General features: G+C 33.4%; 1 protein-coding gene across 5 annotated transcripts; it reads right to left on the bottom strand.

The window, feature by feature from the left end:
- Nucleotides 1–9,903: 9,903 nt before the first annotated feature.
- On the bottom strand, nucleotides 9,904–19,786 carry LOC106669789 (zinc finger protein 501-like). 5 transcript variants are annotated; one of them, XM_014399506.2, is made up of 7 exons: nucleotides 19,658–19,786; nucleotides 19,463–19,506; nucleotides 19,308–19,371; nucleotides 15,736–15,879; nucleotides 15,445–15,670; nucleotides 14,316–14,813; nucleotides 9,904–10,893 (listed from the first exon to the last, which is right to left on the bottom strand). In XM_014399506.2, exons 1-7 carry the CDS (start codon nucleotides 19,679–19,681, stop codon nucleotides 10,595–10,597), a joined length of 1,299 nt encoding a protein of 432 aa, XP_014254992.1. In that variant the 5' UTR covers nucleotides 19,682–19,786; the 3' UTR covers nucleotides 9,904–10,594. The 5 variants fall into 5 exon arrangements, with proteins under 5 accessions (XP_014254992.1, XP_014254994.1, XP_014254995.1 ...); XM_014399508.2 differs by having other exon boundaries at nucleotides 15,451–15,670; XM_014399510.2 differs by lacking the exon at nucleotides 9,904–10,893 and adding an exon at nucleotides 11,906–12,515.
- Between the last annotated feature and the right edge of the window lie 1,469 nt (nucleotides 19,787–21,255).

Genomic DNA, 21,255 nt, shown 5'->3' with positions numbered 1-21,255 from the left:
TATATTATTGTAGAGAGTATCAATAACTGGGGCATGAAACAATTCCTTAGGGGGTGGAATTTATCCCCTGGACACAGGCAATTGAAAGAGTTTGTTAAGGCGATCAAACCAGCTGAATCGAAATGGCTATTCTCTATCTCCAGGAAGGGAATTAGGTGGCTGATAGGTATTCTGACGGGCCACTACACACTGAGAAGACACCTCTTCGTAATGGGTATCCTACCAGATCCCTTTTGCCGCTTCTGCGAAATAAAAGAGGAAATGGCAAAGCACTACCTCGCAGAATGTAATAGGTATGCTAGGTCTAGATTTGAAATCTTTGAAGGAGAGGACATCGCCAAATCACTCCCCGAGATAAAATGGTCTAAAATCTTGGGGTTTGTGAACAAGTCCAAGAGGTTTATGCAGGACATGTGAGCCGACCAAGTCCCGGACCTTTTAGGGATGGTTAAAATATCAACGACCTGCCAGGGTTCCTGCAGCAGGGAAATTTCCCGAATTTTCTTTGTACTTTGCATACGACTATTTACGTCCATTAAAAAAACATTATATATATCACCGTGAATATATATAATTTTTTTAATATATTTATTGGCGTTAATTGTATTTATAACAAAATTTGAATAACAAGTAATAACATCAAATACAGTATAGTGGGAAACCAGTCAAATCAATTTTCCGAGTTTTCCCCCCCTTTTCCTCTTATATCTCGTAGACGGCTCGGTCAATTTTCTTATTTCCAACGTTTTTCCGTTAGGTTTGGACCGAACTAGCTGGGAAACTAGTCAAATAAATTTTCCGAGTTTTCCTCCGCTTTTCCTCTTATATCTTCATCCGCTTTTCCTCTTATATCTTCATCCGCTTTTCCTCTTATATCTTCATCCACTTTTCCTCTTATATCTCGTAGACGGTTCGATGGTTTTTCTTACTTCCAACGTTTTTCTGTTAGTTTTGGATCGTACTAGATGAGAAACAAGTCAAAAAATTTTTCCGAGTTTTCCTCCACTTTTCCTCTGATATCTCCTAGACGCCTTGCTGGATTTTCTTACTTCCAACGTTTTTCTGTTCGTTTTGAATCCTACTATATGAGAAACAAGTCAAAAAAAATTTCTGAGTTTTCCTCCGCTTTTCCTCTTATATCTCCTAGACGCCTTGCTGGATTTTCTTACTTCCAACGTTTTTCTGTTAGTTTAGGACCGTACCAGATGGGAAACAAGTGAAAAAAATTTTTCCGAGTTTTCCTCCGCTTTTCATCTGATATCTCCTAGACGCCTTGCTGGATTTTCTTACTTCCAACGTTTTTCTGTTCGTTTTGAATCCTACTATATGAGAAACAAGTCAAAAAAATTTTCCGAGTTTTCCTCCGCTTTTCCTCTTATATCTCCTAGACAGCTCGATGGATTTTTTTACTTCCAACGTTTTTCCGTTAGTTATTCAGATATCGTGAGATGCGGTCGGGTGTGATGTAGGTTTCAGAAAAACATTTTTTTTACATTTTTTTACATTTTTTACATTTTTACATCACACCCGACCGCATCTCACGATATCTGAATAACTATCGATTAACGGTCACTAATCTCTACACGTTTTTCCGTTAGTTTTGGATCAACGAAATGGTAAAGTATTCAGAAAATGTTTTTCCTCCGCTTTTTCTCTTATAACTTTTAGACGGTTAGATGGATTTTCTTAGTTCCAACATTTTTACGTTAGTTTGCAATCGAACTAAATGGTAACGGTACGTTCAGTTAGGGTGATAAGTAGATAACATGATATTGTCTCTCGAGAAGGTAAACTTCAAACAAAATTAAATTGTAAAAGGCTTAAGAAGGTAGATAAATATTTTGACTTCAGGTCAAGGGTCGATTACCTGAAACCAGACCCTAACGAACTTTTCAGTCGGCTTCTTTGAGGTGAAAAGCGAATATATAGGGAATAGCGTGAACTAGACAATCAAATCTCCATTTTAAAAATGTTTATGGAAAAACAAAAACACATTAGTGGTTTTGTTCGGACAGATCAGACCAGAGTTGATAAATATTGGACCTCCTAAAATATTTAAAATAGTTTGGCTCAGAGTTGAGATGTTTTTTATTTCTCAAATCAAGCACATGCATCATCGTCTTCAACTGCGGCAATATCAAGAGATGAGGGAGATGAAACAAACGCTGACATTCAGATACCCAGTGGTAAATATATATTTTTTTGATAATATAAATAAATATCTAATAACACCACAGACATCTATAAATCGCATAAAAAATATATTATTAGCTCCATTTTCTATTTCTTGTTTCTGAAATAATCAAATTTTTAATTTTGTACTTAAAAATTTTAAATGAACACAATTTGTAGTTTTTAAGATCCTGAAAATAATACAGATTTGATTTGTTACAGAGCACATTGAACCAACGCTTACACCTGGCTCATCTCTTGACAAATCCGATAGGAGCAGAATTAAATCTGTGTCACGTCGACTATTTCTGTCTTCTACCTCTGGTGAGTTGGAAATTTATGATTTTTTACTGGGTATTCAAATGTAAAGAAAAATTAATTATTTATGGTATTTAAACAAATCTTCACATTACTAAAGTAAAATTATTATTCCTATGAAAAATGCTTTAACATCAATAGAATTTACTATCGGGGATGAGGCCAGGCCTACCTAGATCTACCTTTTGGAAAGAAAAAAATATATTTAAACTGAGAAGGTTGATCAATCACCAAAGAAAATATTAGAATTTACTATCGTTATTTCTTGTATAAATAGATGTCATAGAAGACCAACCTGGCGAGGGGACTTCACAGATTTTTCTGCCTCTAAATGCGGAGTCATGTGAATTAACTAAAGCAACACATCGCAGTAAGTAATCTTTATTTGATTAATGCATGGGGAATTTACCTATTTTTTTCTGAAGGAAGCATACAATTGAAAATTGGCAAAACAAGTGTCTTTTTGGCAGTACTAGGTTTTTACCGCAAATCAAGTTTAGTTTGTTAAATAATTTAATAACGACTTTTATTTTGTTCTGGTTTTGAGATATTCTTATTTTTATTTTGAAAATAGCATTTAGCCATTCGACTTGTGGTAATAGGTAATTTTTTTCAGGAACTGGTAATAGGAAGGCACATTTTTGCAAGTTTTGCGATAAAAAAATTGTCTATCTATCCCGGCATCTGAAAACGGCCCACGAAGCAGAAGTTAAAAGATACGTTGAAGCTACAGGCTCGTATAAAAACTGTTTATTTGCAAAAATAATGGGCGACGGGGATGAAAAATACAATCGAGAATATCCTCTGTCCTCTATTGTTTTAAAATCCAATAAGGTTGGAAGTAAACGACAATCTCGTATTCCATGCACATCTTGTAATAATCTCATTAGTTCTAAGAATTATTTCACTCATTTAAAATTATGCAACGCATCTCTATTTGCAAATAGGAGAGTAGAGAAACGGGAAGCGAGAGTACGAGCTATGTCGTTACCTCCAACTTTGAATGATTATTTGAAAAATATTATAATGCTGAAATTGCGGGAGGGTAATACTCGGTCATTGTTATTAAAAGACCCCTACTTAATGGAGCATAGTAACATGCTGAGCTAAAAATATGCTGGAGAGGATCAGCACAAAATGATTTTAACACATATAAGGACAATTTCAAAAATTATTTTCAAAATTAAGGAAAAAGTTGCCATCAAAGAAAATGTAGTGCTTGATTCCTCCAGGGATTGTTTGACGCCCAGAACATATGGTTATTTTGTAGAAGCTATTAGGGAAATGGGAGGTGCCGGTCAAGGCCCAGGGGGAGGTTACGCGAAACCATCCGTTGTGGACCAGTATGGGAGAACATTTCAAAATTTTTCTAAAACGGTGGCGTACAAACTTAGATTAGAAGAAGATGCAAGTAACGTTAAACAAGTTAAGGAATGGCAAGATATTTTTGATGATTCATTTTCCGACTGAGTTTCAAGTGTAGCTCGGAAGCAGGCAGATAGAAAGACACTTATACAATGTCAGGCCATTCCAATCATGGAAGACGTCCAAAAATTAATTAATTTTGTTAAAATTAAAGTAGAAGAATCCTTCACCGCATTAGAGGGAGGTTTTAATGAAAAAGCGTATAGAATGTTTGTGAAAGTCCTGCTCCTTAAATTGTGGATATTTAATAGAAAGATGGTTAAAGAAATAGATCAAATCACTCTTGAGGATTGGCCAGGAAGCGGGGCTTGTGTTCCCCAGGCACTGCAGCCTTCTGGCTTATTGTACCTTGAGGATTGGCAAAACGCCCAAGAGGTAAACGAGAGAAGCGATGAATACCTCCCTCTTAATAAATCAGAAAAATTATTTGCAACTTCTTTTAAACGATTATGCGTAAAGGGAAAATTAGGTAGAATGGTAGTTTTAAAAGAGGACCTTAAGTTTTTTAATAGAATGTTAGAGTTAAGATCGATGGCCGACGTTGGTCCAAATAACAAGTTCTTGTTTGCAAGGGGGGAATCATTCGTAGAAGGAACCGCGGTGATGCGAGAATTCGCAAATGAATGTGGGGCTGAAAATCCTACACACTTAAGAGGGACCAAGCTAAGGAAACACTTGGCTGTAAGCCTTCAGTATGCCAGCTTAACAACTGAAGACTTAAGGCAAGTGGCAGGAAACGTTAGGCCATCGGGAGGAAACCCATTTAAAATTTTATAGGCATCCTGTTTCTGCGTTACGTCTCGGCCGGATTAGCAAGCTATTTACAGCGTTAGATAAGGGTAGAATTCAAACATTCAGGGGACAGCCTCTTGACAGTATTGTAGTAGAAAATTTGGAGGATTTAGAAACTCAACCCTCCACGGTTCTTCCCCAAACCTCACCACAAAGCTTTCAGGAAGGCTTTATAAATCAGCAAAATTTAAATACTTCTCCACAACCTGGTTGCTCATACGCAGTACGACATAGCCCTGATTACGAACGGGGGGAAACAGATACACCGAGTGAAGAGGAAATTCTGATACCCCGCGGTGAAACCCCTGGGAGAAAAGAAGATATGCCCCCAGATTAAAGCAAGGCAAACGTTTTCGTTGGTCCAGAGAAATAAAAGATGATTTGAGGGTCGAATTTGATGAGGAGATTAACAACTGTAAATTACCTGGATTTGATAGGATAAGGCAGGGGTGTAGAAAGTTATCGAATAAGCATAAATCCCTCCAAAACTATGAGCCCAAAATTGGTCAGGGGGGCAATAATAATCAAAATATTATTCAATAATATTTAATAATCAATAATATTATTCAACAGTTAAAAAAGTTTATTATTAATCAGATGTCTTTTTGCAGATTACAACGTGCACCGTGGTTTTTTTTATCTGTATATTATGTACATATATATTTTTTCTGTGAATATTTTGTCAATATTTTAAATTGATTAATTATTTAGTATTATTTTCCTTCAATAGGTTGTTGTATTACGTTTATTTGTTTGTTGTTGTATTTCTTGTTATTTGCTATTATTTATCACATTCCATACGCGGCGACAACCAAAAAAGTCAGTTTCCTCAAAATATTAATTTTTCTCCGTTTATGAAATGTAATGAATAATAAGATAAAAAGCATTCTCTTTTATTAATCATCTAGGAATTGCATTGCGTTGAGCGCTGAAATGAATTAGATGTTCACAGCACCCGGAGCCCAACCTCGGTGGTTGGACATAAAAGACCCGAGGTCTGACCACGGTCTGCCAACACCCGAGGTGGGTGATTCTCCAGGCCTGCCGGTAATGTGTTGCATAAACTGGAATTTACACAAAAAAATTTATTATTAATCAGATGTCTTTTTGCAGATTACAACATGCACCTTGGTTTTTTATTTATTAGAAGCTTTTTATTTAAAAATGATAAAAATAAAATACTTATGTCTATGTGTAATATATACATAAAAATTATAAATCTGTATGGGAATACAAATTTTTCATGAATTTTTTATTTGTAAATATATAATGTTGTTTACGTTTTTCATAGTTTTTATTTCTTTATTATTCCCAATTCACTTTGCCATGCATCTATGCACAAAAAAAAAAAAAAAATTTGAGTGTAAATGATGAAAGTTTTATATTCAAAAAATTACATAATTATACTTGAACTTTTGCAGGTGTGAACGAAACTTTATTTAAAAATTTCTTTTCCAAATCTAAAGAGAAAGTTTTTGTAAATAATTTTGTATAAATCTTTTTTATAACATAAAAATAGAGAAAATGAAATATTAAAAAATGCACTCTTGGCGAAGATGGCAATTAGACATGTATCTATTGTAATAAAACTTTTTCCTCATTTGTTACAGAAGTAATATATGGTAGCAAGATAAACATTTATTTTATTTTTAATCTTAATAAGATCATAAGGGAAACATTTAAAATTTTTCTGACTACTTTCGTTTAGATCGGTTTAAAAATTAGTACAAAATGAATTGGAACTCGTTTTCCGAAACAGAAACGTTCTCAGAACGCACACTAACGTTTGACGGGGATTTTGTTCTTATGGTTAAGAGCGGAATTGAGAAAACAAGTTTAAAAGACATTATAAATGACTTAATTGGGTAATCTTCGTGAGCTGTGGAAAATGTTGAAATTTTTTCAGACTGCATCAAATTCGATACAAGAGAAAAAGTGGAGGAAAACTCTTAAAGATTTTCTATTTTATCATGTAGGTCAGTTCAAAACTAGCAAAAACACGGAAGTAAGAAAATCCATCTCGGAGATATAAGAAAAAAAGCGGAGGAAAACTCAGAAAATTTTTTTGACTTGTTTCCCATCTGGTACGATCCAAAACTAACGGAAAAACGTTGGAAGTAAGAAAAAACATCGAGCTGTCTACGAGATATAAGAGGAAAAGCGGAGGAAAACTCGGAAAAAAATTTTGACTCGTTTCTCATCTAGTACGATCCAAAACTAACAGAAAACCGTTGGAAGTAAAAAAATCCATCAAGCTGTCTACGAGATATAAGAGGAAAAGCGGAGGAAAATGTTGTGTCGATGCCTAGGGTAAATAGTTGTAAATTGTTGTAAAAAATTGTACAACACAGAAAATATCTCTGAAATCGTCAGTATATATCGGGCTGAATACTGGACAGCAAGGAAACTTGAATAATGCACACTATGTGCACTATTAAGGCAAAAAACGTTCTGAAAACTGCACTCTTAATACTGCACATCGTGTGCAGTTTACGGGCGTTGAAAATATTTTTGTCCAGTATTCAAGCGTTTAACATACCTAAATATATCGTAGAGTATTTATTGTAGAGAAATCATTACGGAGTCAATGCTTATATTTGAGTTTGTAGGTTCTCTCTCCTCTATTGCAATAATACATAATAATAACTATATAAATGACTGTATTTATTGGCGAGAATGGTTGTGAAGTCGACTGTGGCGGAATGTCAAATGCCTGAGTAACCGTTAATAAATATTTGTATGAAAGGAAGGGCTAAAGCATAACACTTAACATTGAAAACCTTGCGACTACCTATGTGTAAATGTATTTATAAGTGTGAAAGGTTTTATGTGTATATGAGTGTGTGAGAGAGAGAAAAACAAAGAGAAAGAGGGGTAATTTTTTTTTGTGAATGTGCATATTGTGACATACATGGTGGCTCCCTGACTTTTAATTGTAGATACGGTTTGAAAGATTCTATGGTGTATCAATGTTACTAACACCCTGCTGGCCTATAACTTTTATAATAGTTTTAAGGTTAATTATATATGTTGAGTAGATGACCATTGTGACTAACTTTGTTTGAAGATTGTGATGCTCGCTCAGGTAGATATAGTATAAAAGAAAAAAAAACCCAATTTCTAAGTGTTTTTGCAAATTTATTGACATCCTCAAGGCAGGACTAATTGAGCTTTTCAGTCAATCTTCCAAGTTTGAAGGTTTAGCCATAATTCTGCTTTATTTCTTATTTACAGACAATTAATCACATGCAGATACAGATTCAACCAAGGGCCGGCGGGCAAAGAATCCATGTCACATCTAGAAGAGATGGATCACCTAACCATTTTTCATGAGCACCATTCAGGATATACTCGTAATAAGGAACAAATATTTAATTGTAGATATGGGTTGAAAGGTTTTCCCATATGAATGTATTTATTGGTGTGAATGCAAGAGCTTCAAGTATACGAACATCATGCTGGCCTAAAACTTTTATATCATTTTTAAGGTGGCCCTAGACATGCAGGATTCACCAAATGCCAAGCAAAGGTACACCGAATCCTGGCTAGTGAGGACAGGTGCACGGTTATTCACCAAGCAACAATATTCAGTGCTTGCCTTGCTCGGCTAATTGTTGGTTTTTTTGTCCTGTTCAAAATTCATGAATTAGCCGAATTCCAAGCATTCAAACATTTGGGAATCAACTGTATTCCACGTAAATCATCTATCAACAGTATCTACTTCTATTTACTACTATTTATTTTTCAATAATAAACAATTTCTAACCAGTATAGATGTATTGATGAAAAACAACAGTTGTTTCTGTTGGTGTGGTACGGATTGGCCCTACAATAATCCAAATCACAAAAATCTGTACAACTTCCATGCATGGAAATGGATCGAAAGTAAGATAGTGCAACGGTATTTTGTGACTGAGTTGACAAACACTTTGGATCAGGTTATGGTCGTAAAGAAGAAAAAAAATTCAGTTGTTACTGGCAAGTTTTCTACCTATTTTAAGGTCATCATCTGGGGAAAACAATATTAAATATGTCGATAGATCAACATATTTAAATTGTTTACAGATGATCTCAAATTTCCTTTAAGACTGACTCTGTCCTAACATTGCCAAGGGCTAATGTAACGTATTGGGGGCATCAGTGGCCGCAAGGGTTCGTCGTTGACACAGCGCTCATCACTGTAAGGTAAAGGTCCCAAGTTCGAATCCAGCGGCCCTGCATTTGAACCCGACATACTTACAAATGGGCTTTTTTTTTAAAAACACCGGCACCCTGAGGGTTTATATTACCTCTGCTGTCGTGAACCCTCATAAAAGAAAAAAAAATGTTATGTATCGGTCACTAATGTATCCAATCACAGTTCTTAAAATAGATTGAAAGCTTGGCAGTAACAAGTGTGTTTTCTTCTTCAAGACCATACCTTTATCCAGTGTTTCTGAATAAAAAAGTGGTCAATATTTCTAATAATGAAAACAAAACAGTAGCTGCAGCTCCAGCAATGACAGTTTTACTGTTGTCCATCACAGTTGGTAGTAATTTGAGAACTCACATATTTGACAAATACGTATTTCCTGTTTCCGCACAAACTGGGTGGTTGTACAAACCCCGCATGTGTATATTCAAAGGCACGCTATTTGGTGAATGCCAAGACGAGCATCTCAAGAGACCGCATGTCTGGAGCCACCTTTAGGGGGCGGCTACTCAGAGGTATTTCGACTACTCCGAAACCCACTGAAGTTAGATTAGGTTATTATTCGTAAAATGATGAATGTGTAAATGTTATTATGTATGTAATATAAAATTAGGACACATAGCCACAAGTGACATGTGGAAGGGTTACGTATTGGAAATAGCAAGAAATCTTGTCACATCATAAGATCATCTGGCTGTTCTTCACGAGTGCCATTCAGCAGAGAACTCATAATAAGAACACACACACACGCGCGCGCGTGCAAACAAACATGAGATGAAAAAAATGTGAGGAGCTGGCAAGTAGTCAGCCAGGCAGAAAAAAAGTAACTTTATAAACATCAATTTACATGCATATATGTGCTATATAAATGTATATAGATACACATATTTTTTTAAAAATCAAATTCAATATTTGTATGTAAACATAAAATAATTATCACTTAAAACTAAAATGTGAACATAATTTGTACATTTAACAGTTTTTGTTTTAATGAAAGGTTTAAGAAAAGCATCAATTAAAATTATTTAATATATATTGTACAGTATTGAATATCTTACTCCAATCAGGTCAGTACAAGAATAACAATTTATTAGTTTATTTCAAGAAAGAGATTAAGTACACCAATTTTTACATTAACTCCATATTGTGCACATTTATTAATAAAAACATATACCTTTTACAAAATGAAACATGTTAATAAGCACTTATGTAAATGAATAAAAACACATATGATTACTTTATAAAAAACACGGAACGACTATTATAGTTGTAAATTGTGCAAATTATGTATATAACAGTATATTGAGACAGGAACATTCAAATTATATATGCAGATTATTATAGAAATTGAATCAAATGTCATTCACTATGGAAAACGATGTAAAATTAAAAATATAATTTCAAAAAAACTTATCTCCTTTTGTTATCACACGCATTCAAATGTTCATTTTTCACCCTGTATACTTTGAAATGTCAACACACATAGAAATTTAAAAACTTGAGAGAGAAAGCCTGCTTTCTCCAATCAAAATACAAATCTCACAAAATGAGAAATTGATAAGAGGAACTAAGTGAAGAGGCAAACATCAACCTTTTTTATTTTATTTTTTGCAGATGAGACACAGAAGTGCAATAAAGTCTGTGAAGAATAATAAATCGGTTTTAATTGTCAGTGCAATACAGTATTCAACACAGTCAATAACCTAATGTATGCGTGTTCATATGAAAGAGAAGATTCCCTTTGAGAGGAAAAGACTTCAAACAGACATGGCACGTATAATTGTTTTGCGAGTGTATCGGCGGTGGAGGGTGAGGCACTATTAATTGTCCTTGCACCTGTTGGTGCGCCTCACCGGGTTGGTGCGCCTGCAGCTGAGACAGCGAAGACTGAGAAGGTACGGAGTGCTGTGGAGTATGATGACGTATATGATTCGCCAAGTGATCACGCCTCGTAAATGATTTTGGGCAGAAATGGCATTTGTACGGCGATTCACCTATTTCAAAAATTCGGTTTTGTTTCAAACTCAAGACTTATTTGTAAATTATTTTATTAAATTTTAAGTAAGGTATTTTACATCAGATTTAATTACAAAAAAAAATACAGAACAGGCAAACGCTACATAAGCAAAATTACTATTTGGAAAAATAAAAACATGCGTGATAAATGCAATCTTTTCAAGGAAAACTACCATAAGAAATCTTATGAATTATTTTATTATGATATTTTAAATACGTTAACTCAAGACAAGATAGAATACTTCAATGAAAATTATTATAAATCACAATTTCATTCAAAATCACAAATTCAGATGTTTTATTGGGAGGGAAAATCTTTAAAACAGTTGAATTCAAAAGATTTCTCTAAATACAATCTTAAATAATTGTAATAAACTATTTAAAAGCAGCAACCCTGGCAAATGGTTTCTCAAGTAAGCAAAATGTGCCTTTTTGTTTTCTACCTTACCTTGTAAAGATTGAACAGATAGAAAATCGATAATTAAACTACATATATGAATATATAATTTTTCCACTTAAAACCATGCAAAATAAATTTGAAAAAAATATGGTGTACTAAAATCATCCAGAATAGGAAGATGAGCATGCCAATGTCATCTTTGATTATCGTGATCACAATGTTTTTTAGAACAGTAAAAAATATGAATGTGAAAATTTCCATACCGATCTTCCTATTGTACTTTGTTAACTTTAGCTTGAATTTCACAGCAGAGATATTAATGTTAAAACATAGAAATTAGTACATTTTGATCTGATAAGTAGTCAAATTGTCTAATCTATTTTTTTTAAAGCCTATATTAACAATTCATAAAAGTTTCAAAGGAAAAAAGAAATTACAAACTTCTAAGCTCTAAAATCATAAAATATATATTTTTCATTGACATAACAATAAAATAAAAGTTAATGATGCAAAATAAAATAAGCTATATTTACATAACCATTAATTCAGAAACTAATTACATTAAGATAATAATATGTTAGTATAACTGGATATACAATTTCACTTTTATAGGTACATACATTTAGCACTATTGCCCCTTTGTTAAAATTTAAATTAACTTTACTCTTCCATTTATGAACTTAAAAATCTTAAAAACCTTTCAAAACTGAATCTACAAAAAAAAAACCTTTACCATTAATTTGGTCATTTCCTATTATCCTGGTCAGTCCTGATGATGATCCTCTTTCAGAAGTGGGTGAAATTAACTGACCACACTCTTACCCAAACCAGCAGGGATTTGAAGATCAGGATGAACAGGAATGACTAAATTACAAGATTGTCAACCCAAAGTACTCGACAAGAAATCTCACAAATAAAACCTTTATCGACAAAAATGAAAATTAAAAGTAAAGAATGTAGTATAAAATTTTTTTTATAATTCTACAAGATTGTAACATTATTTAATGACAACCAGTTTTAAAAAAATCATAAAATCAAATTTTTTACCATAACATAACCTTCAAAATATGCATGGTATATTATATTTTGTAAACTGATAAAATAAATGCTAAGATGTTTCTGGTCCTTCTGACTGAACTAAAATTTCAACCGTACGCTCTGGCTTTTTAGATTTAGATTTTGTTTTCGGCACAACTTCCCCTAGAAAAAGAAAAAGAAATAAAAAATAAAAACCATATAAAATAATAAAAAGTAAGTAATTAAATACTGATGGCCCAATTATATGACTAAATAACAAAGATTTTTGTTAGAATATGATTAAAAATAATATTTATATAAACCCTAAGGAAGTGTGTGCTTAACAATTTGATTTTAACTTGCATAAATAAATTTTTCCTGTATTTATTATATACATGAATGATTTAATAAGCTAAATATTAGGGTGACTAAAAAAAATATAAAAAATAAAAAATCAGTGTTTTTTATCTTTACTAAAGGTTAATTGAATTTATTCGTCTCTACCAATGTTACTGAAATCATTTCAATCATGTCAATTTCAATTTATCATTTTGTAAACATAATGCCCCCCAATTGCTCAGCATTTATTTCATACAATAAATGAAATTGTCATATCTGTGATTAGGGAAGAAAATTTACAGCCACCAACAGTTTACATTTAGTCAATGTTTGGTGGAAGTTAGAAATACAAGCCTACAAAGCATTTAAGATTCAGGGCAATTGGCTGTAGCAAAAAAGTAAGGCACCTAAACTTAAAAAATGTTTTCAAACAATCTTTTTTTTAATAATCTTACACATGAAAGAGAAAGTGTAAGAAGTCAAGCTGGCCTCACTCCAAAATCATTTAATGGGAAGATGCTCAGTATAATACAACATACGAAGAAATTCCCAAAAATGGATGTGTGCTTCTACTGCATCCACCCTAATTTTTTCTCCTTCACACTTTCCTTCTTTTCACCACATTCCTTCTGAGAAATGTAGAAGAAGAAATGTGTTTATTAATTTTTTGAATACAATATACAATATCATATAATATCCAAACTAGAGCATGAACATTAAGTTCATTTGCCGACAAATGACCTTTAAAAAGAAAAAACATTTCATATATTGAAAGGCGTAATAGCATTACTGGGCTTGAGTTTTTGTGGTCTTTTTTTGACGCAAATTTAAAATTCTACACTGACTTTTTTTGATCTATTAATCCATATAAAAGCAAAATTAAAATTACATTAAAAGCAATATTATATAATAAATTTGATTTTAATAATAAGTTTTAATCTAATACCTTTCATGAGTAGATTATTAATACAGCATCAAAATATTTTTTAAATTAGTAAAATAACAATGATTTTAACATCTTTGTTAAGCAACCTTAAGAAATGGAAGTTATATGATAAAAAATGTGTGTTGACTTTTTGTAAATTGTAATTTCCTTTTCATTAATTGAGAAAATTACTTTTTGCGGTTTTCATTTCATGGAACCGTTGCCAAGAATATAGTACATTTATGTAAATATTTATAAATTTACTTTTACCCTTTTGTAACTTTTTTTAATGTTTATAAAACATATTATAATGTGAAACAAACTTATACAATATCAAACAAAACTATTTATGACATTGATTTGACAATCTCAACTTCAGACCTAATCTACCCGAAACTATCTTGAAGGTAGAACACAAATAAATATAAACAATAAGCAATATAATTCAATGCAAAATTTAAAAGATAAGAAGAAAAGATAAAATAAATAAAAGATAATATTTAAAAAATATAAAGTAGTTATATTCTTGTTTTCTTAGTTTTAAAAAATAATAATAGTTAAAATGAGAGGCTAAATGGTGGAGATCATTTACTAATAATTACCAAAACACAAAAACGATCAACCTGAAAAATTAGGAAACAATACGAAAATTAAAAGCTCTAAATAAAATAAACAACATGCAGAATTCATGCACTAGAATAAAACTATGTATTAGTGACCTGTATGTTGTCTCGTGTGATTCACCAAGTGCTCCCTCCTCGCAAAAGACTTTCCACATTCTGTACATTTATATGGAGTCTCGCCTGTGTGCTGCCGGGTGTGCACGACGAGGTGGTCCCGCCTCGAGAAAGCCCTCGGGCACACCGAACACTTAAAAGGCGTCTCTCCAGTGTGAGAACGTTCGTGGTTAACAACGTGTTCCCGTCTAGTAAACGACTTGGCGCAAAAACGGCACACGTGTGGTGATTCACCGGTGTGCTGTCGGACGTGGGCGAGGAGATGTTCCCTTCTGGTAAAAGACTTCCGGCAATGGTTGCAGCGGTGGGGCGAAGCGCCTGTGTGCCATTGCACATGAGCAACAAGGTGTTCCTTGCGAGAAAATGATTTTAAGCAAACGTGACATTTAAAATCGGAATCGTGTGCCCTGAGATGAGAGTCAAGATGGTCTTTCCTCGAGAAACGTTTTGGACAAAGATGGCACTCATGAGGGTTCAAACCTACAAATCCAAACAATGATTTATTTATTTGCAATAGTGCTTATTGCTTTATTAATTAATAAGTGCTATTAAATTTAAATTTTGATTGCTATTGAGAATTTTATTGAAATAATATCAAAAAGATGGTTCAATCTATGCATCCAACTTGAACAAATATTCTGCGGTTTGCTGCTTCATTTACTGTGAGGGATGCAAGTCTGGCATCATATAATTTTTTATCACTTTGGTAATTGAAAAAAAAAATCATTTAAATTATTTTTAAGTGCCAGAGAACTGTTTTATACGACAAGCTGGATTCTACTGTGAGTACCAAAATGGTCAAGCATAGGACACAGTCAACGTATCAAGAACTAAAAAAAAAATGGGTATAAAGTAGAATAAGAAAATATTTAATTGTGAAATTTTTTTATGAAAGCTAAGTAGTGGAGGAATAGAAGCTATATTCATTAATTTTAAAAATGGGTATAACATTTCTTTTATTCATATAGAAAATATTAAATTATCACCATAAAAGGACCAAAATCCACAATCTGCATGGCACTGTAGCTATGAAGGAGGTTAGTATCATAATCTATGGTCAGAAAATCAAGACTAACTCAAGCAAAAAGTAATGAACATCAAACATATTTACCTTTACCTGTATGCTTGTTCATATGGTTGGTCAAATGCTCTTTTCTAGTGAATCCTCGACCGCACAAATTACAAACATGGGGCTTTGTCGCCGTCTCAGGAGTTGAAGGAGCCCGTCCTCCCAAAAGCGCGCCTGCTAACAGATTGCTGACTGTTCCGGGCTCGTCCTTGAGTTCGAGACTTTTCCCAAGGAGGCCCCAGTCTTTATCGTTGCCACCTTCAGTTTCCTGCAATAAAGTGTCTCAAATCATTTTTTCCAGGGATAGCGGACAGTGGAATTAAAGAACCTCACATTTGGTAATGTATGGTATCTAGCATGCACAATCAACTGGTAGCGGTACGGGAAAGACTTTCCGCAAATTGTGCAATCATGACCACTTTTCAAGGGACCAAAAACTTCATGGCAAAAAAGTGTGTTCAGTTCCTCTGGACTCATCTGAGAAAAAATATTACAATACATATCATTACAAGCACCAAAGAATGATAAAAGGTCGATTATAGTTATTATATGATTAAATCTCACATAATCCAAAAGATGAACAATTTAAAAGTACTTAAGCATTTACTAATACTTTTTAAGAACTGAAATCAAATTTCAAATCAATCGTAAGTTTTGCATGGAGAAAAAATAAATATTGCACAAAAAATGGATAGTGACAAGAAATCATTTAAATGATACTGTGATGATGATTATATATTCGCTCATATACAAATTATCATGAAAATCCAAAAAGGAATGTAAGGAATTAGACAAACCCCAAAGGTAATTTTATATTTTGAATGAATTGCACAAGGATGTGTCTTGGGACCACTCCATTACATTGTGTATAATGACTTTCCCATTGACAACAAACTGAAGTTGCGGATGATAAAGCAGGTCTGTCACAAAGTAGTGACAGCTCTGGCCACATTCACTCCACCACAGTAATTGATATTCCTTTACGCAGCAAATTCCCATTTATGCTAATAAATTACTTCTCTCTCCAGACATCACACTCTCACCTCAGAGACTTGATATACTCTAAAATGGGGTAGTTCTCTCATTCATTATAAATGAGATATTTTAATTTCATTATTCTTGAAACTGTAAGGGTCAATACTTTGTAACCTTGTAAATCACATACCTCAAAAAAAACAAAAAACAAAAATTATATATATAGTGTCACAATTATTTAAGCCATATAATTTTATACTACACTTTAATATTTATTTTCACTAATTTCGTGGTCTGCTTNAATATATATAATTCAGGCATTTGTTAACAGATTTTGTTAGTTTACAAATAAAAAAATACCTTTCAAAAACAAAAAATTTAATATATAAAAAAATAATCACTTTTGAGTATGACATAAAATGTTATAAAGTAAATGAAAAAAATTGAACAGGATGTGTTACTTCCTCTTATTACACACTCCTATCTTCTCAGTTTGTTGATAATAAAGCGTTTAATATGTCATGAGGAATGGTTAAGGTTGTAGAAGGATTATTTCTTCATTTTACCTGATGTCTAAGCTCAATCAATGGGATTCCAATCAGGGCTACAGGATAGCATCTTAGATTAAGAATATTGACATCACAGAGGTACTGCATAACACAAGCAGCATGGGTTTTTGCATTGTTATGCATAAACAAAAATTGCTCACCAATGACTGGAGCAAATGGCACATTATTAGGTGGCATATTCCTCAAGAATATCGTACATTTCTGCATTAAGTGAGTCTATTAAAAACATACTCCGTTTTTGCCTACAAAGAAATTCTGCCCCACACTATAACTGAACCACCTCCGACTGGCACTCTTCCTCTTTCGGCAGCATTATCCAACTGCTCGATAAACTCAAAAATGTTTAGTGACTTACTTGTCCAAATACATAACATTCCTACATTCAGTTTTTAAACAATGTTGGTGTTCCCTTGCAAACTCTAAACTGTCACTATGTCACTACTCTCTAGTAAGTGTTGAACCCATTGTTGATTCTGGGATGTAGACTCATTTCTGACAATCTTTTTCCTTTCAGCACTAATGGTCACATATTGTACAGTTTGAAGTCTCTGAGACATTTCCGAAGCGTGGAAAAGCGATTTTCAGGCTGTCCAATGTGATAAATCGATCATCAGCTGGTCCTTCAGCTCGAGTGTCCCGATCCTCATCTTGGGAGTACACCTTCCAGTTTCCCTGTATTACTGAATGACTGTCGTTTCAGGCTAACCTAAAACTCATGCCAAGTTCTGCTGACTTCCATCCTCAACCAGTGCAATGACGCTTTGTTACAGAACAAATACATAAACAACGGATCAGGCTGGACCTTATCAGAAATGAAAAGGAGGGCATTCACAGGCCAGAGCTTGATTCGACACATCGGTAATTTGACCATTTAAGGAAATGAAATTTTTTGGACTTGGGAGTTTTTTAAGATTGTATAATTTTAATATAAACTTATACTTAATACATTATAATATAACATTTTATGTATAAATTGGGGCTAATTTTTTTTTTTTTTTTTTTTTTTTTTTTTTTTTTTTTTTTTTTTTTTTTTTTTTTTTTTTTTTTTTTTTTTTTTTTTACGAGGATCTTACGATATTTCAACTAAAGGTAATAAGAACCCTCATGGTGCTGGTGTTTTGGAAGAAAATCTGTAAGTATGTCAGGTCTTACAGTGATGAGTTGCTGTGTCCACACCTTAACCATTGCAATCACTGACCCCCCCACCTAAAAATCAGGCCAGATTTTTCAATACTTTTTTCAAATATCAAAGAAACTCTCATGGGCAATAATTAGATTAAAAACTAGAACCATGCTTGACAAACATGAAAAACAGACCATCTAAAGATCTCAGAAACTGTTGCCCCATACAAAAATAAAACCTCTTGTGTCAATAACAAGTTTTGTATTTACAAAACACTGCCCCCATTTAAGAAAAAAAGTAAATACAAAGTCTTGTCTATTCTATAATTAACACACTGGTCTTTAATTAAAACTAAATGGGGCTGAATTGGTCAAGATTGACCGGGGCATGTTAGGGTATTATTACTATTATGGGCAATGCACAAAGAAAGAAACTATGGTACTGACATGTTATTTGATCTGTAACAATCATCTTGATCCGCCTATCCTCACTGGGTTGGTATGTCAGGAATGTTTAAGCATTTTGCCATCTTCAGAATGTGGTAGATACTCAGTAAACATGATGAAGATGGCAAAATACAAAAACGCTTGTCCCACGAACCAACCCTGCAAGGAGGAAGGGCAGAACAAGATGACCGATAAGGATCAGATTACACTATCATCATCAAGCAGACCACAGAAGGAAATCTCAGGATTAGAACAGTATAAACACACAAGCATGTACACATATAAATATGTACCCATTAAAAAGGGGCTAATATCTAGTTTTCTTTGTCGAATGTTATTTAGGAAGGGTCAGTCCACTTTGGGACTTAAAAATTATTATTTGTTGAAATGATTAAAACTGATCTGGTCCAAAATGACTAGGGTTTCAGAGTTTGATCACTGTTTGATAAATCACAGCTAGTTTATATACGAAGCTTCCACTTAGATTTTTCTAAACGACTGCATCCATGGTCCACAAAATAGTGTCTGTACATTGACTAATTTAAAATTCAAAGCAATTTAAAGTTGCAATCATTATAAATTATGGCAAATGGAAAATAAGTTTTGTGCGACAGTCATTAACTACTGTCATTCGGCAGCCAAGGTGTCACTAATTCGACTATTAAATACTTCCAACAGGCGTAACTTTTTTCATGACATGATCAACATACGCTAATGATTGAACGATGAACCTTTTTGGCAAAACGTTTAGCTATTGTTTGAAATAAAAAATTGCAAATTTTGTTTTCGTACCTTGAGGGCATTCGCTGCCATCGCGTCGTTTTTTGAACTGTTGGCAGGAAATCCCCCCAAGAAGCTGAAATCGAAAAACAAACTTAAATCGTGGAGCTATTCTAATGGTATAATCGTTTAAAAGAAAAAAAAAATTCAAAAAAAGGCCGTCCAACCTCGACGCTGGAACCTCTTCCTTGCCATTTTTTGAGGGGCTACCCTGAAAAGACAGCGTTGATAAATCAATTTTGTCATTTGTAACGCGTGTATAATTAAAATAAGGTCACAGATGCCAAAAACCGATTGTGTTGGGGTTCGAACAATTTCAAAATCTTGACCCAAAGGGGAAACAGTCGGGTAAATCGACTTACGTCTAGCGTCAAAGGATTTTCCATTGTTTCCGTGAGGCCAGGAACTTTTGATTATCACTATTAAATAAACGTACGACCATTTCACAGCTACTTGAGGTTATAGATTAACCAAGTATCGACAACATATTCCCTCCCCCCCACCTCGCCAAGTCGCCACTCCCACTAAATCCGGGTTTAAACACTAAAATATGGTAATTGTTACAAGAAAAAAAGTCACGTTTTAAGAAATTCAAAGTAAATTACAACATGGCATTTTTTTAAATATTTCCATCCTAGTTTCTTCTTGTACCATTCTTACAAAAAATGTCTAATCTAAAAACGTTGGAAAATTGGAGTATTTTCTTGAAATCAGGCTGACCAACTCCAAGTGAGTATAATTTAATCAAACAAACAATCCTTTTCTTTTGTCGACATAGTTAGTTGCTTTTTTTACAATAAAAAAATCATTAGATTAATTTAAACAGAAAACTGACTTGTTGGATTAAATTTTGTTTATTAATCGGCGTGAATTGACAATTTAGGAAGGGCGTGAAGAAGAGGCGGTGTCAAGCAATTAAAAAAGTAAGTTTTCTACTTTACAAACATTACATACATAAATGATAATATGCTTAATGTTTATAACAATTTAAATCAACATACATCAATTTCGTTTTCAACATTGTAAAAGCTATATTATTCTGAAGTATTAGAGGATAATTTAATTAACAATGGTATGGGTATTTAATTTACAAACGGTAGGGGCTTGGTACTTCCATAAATTTCTTGAAACCAACTCTCTGACGGAAGTTTTATAGTCAAGTGTGGTGCAAATTCTAATTCTTATCCTGTGGTTAGCGAAGTTCTGCAAGGATCGCTCATAGGTCCAATTCTATTCATCCTGAACTATGCATGGAATGTGCGGTGTCAACTGCCGATGTATGAGTTGCCATTCCATTTAATTACTAGCATAGGCTAGCAGATTTATTTGGTGAGGAATTCCCTTCTATGTATTATAAAGACCCATGCCTCAAATTATTGACCTAACTCTAATCTATCAAACTTTTCAAAAGCTTTGTAAAACTAATAGTCAAACAGTTACTTATAATAATAATTTTTTTTTTGTGCAAACATTTGTAGAATTTGTTTTAAAAAAAAAACTGTCAACGTGCACATCCCAGGTTGCGAGTGGATAAATATTTGAAGGAATGTGGTTTAATTTTTATTCGAAGGAAGTGATCACATAATCGCATAGAGTCAGCAGTCGGCCGAATTAAAAGTCCTTCGTCACAAATTTGCCTTAATGAAATAAACATTCCATCTGTTGAAACGAAAGGGGGCCACTTTCACAAGGCGAACAGCCACATTTGAATTGAGGAATGAAGAAAATAATAATAAAAAATATCTGTTACTAACAAACTTCATTTAAAAAAAAGAAAAAGAAAACTACATCTATCGGTTTGCAGGAAAGCCCCGATTTTTTTTTTTTTTTTTTTTTTTAACATGGACTCAAAATCAAAAATTCCAACTGATATAATCTACCTTGATTTCTCTAGGGTGTTTGATCATCTCTCACACTTAATTTCCAAACTGGAGGGGCTTGGGATCCATTATATGTTCCT

Source organism: Cimex lectularius, unplaced genomic scaffold (genome assembly GCF_000648675.2).
Source record: "Cimex lectularius strain Harlan isolate CLEC.00 unplaced genomic scaffold, Clec_2.1 scaffold76, whole genome shotgun sequence".
In the NCBI taxonomy this organism is placed as follows: Eukaryota; Metazoa; Arthropoda; class Insecta; order Hemiptera; family Cimicidae; genus Cimex; species Cimex lectularius.
Note: the sequence above shows the minus strand (reverse complement) of the source record. Positions and strands in the feature narration are given on the sequence as shown.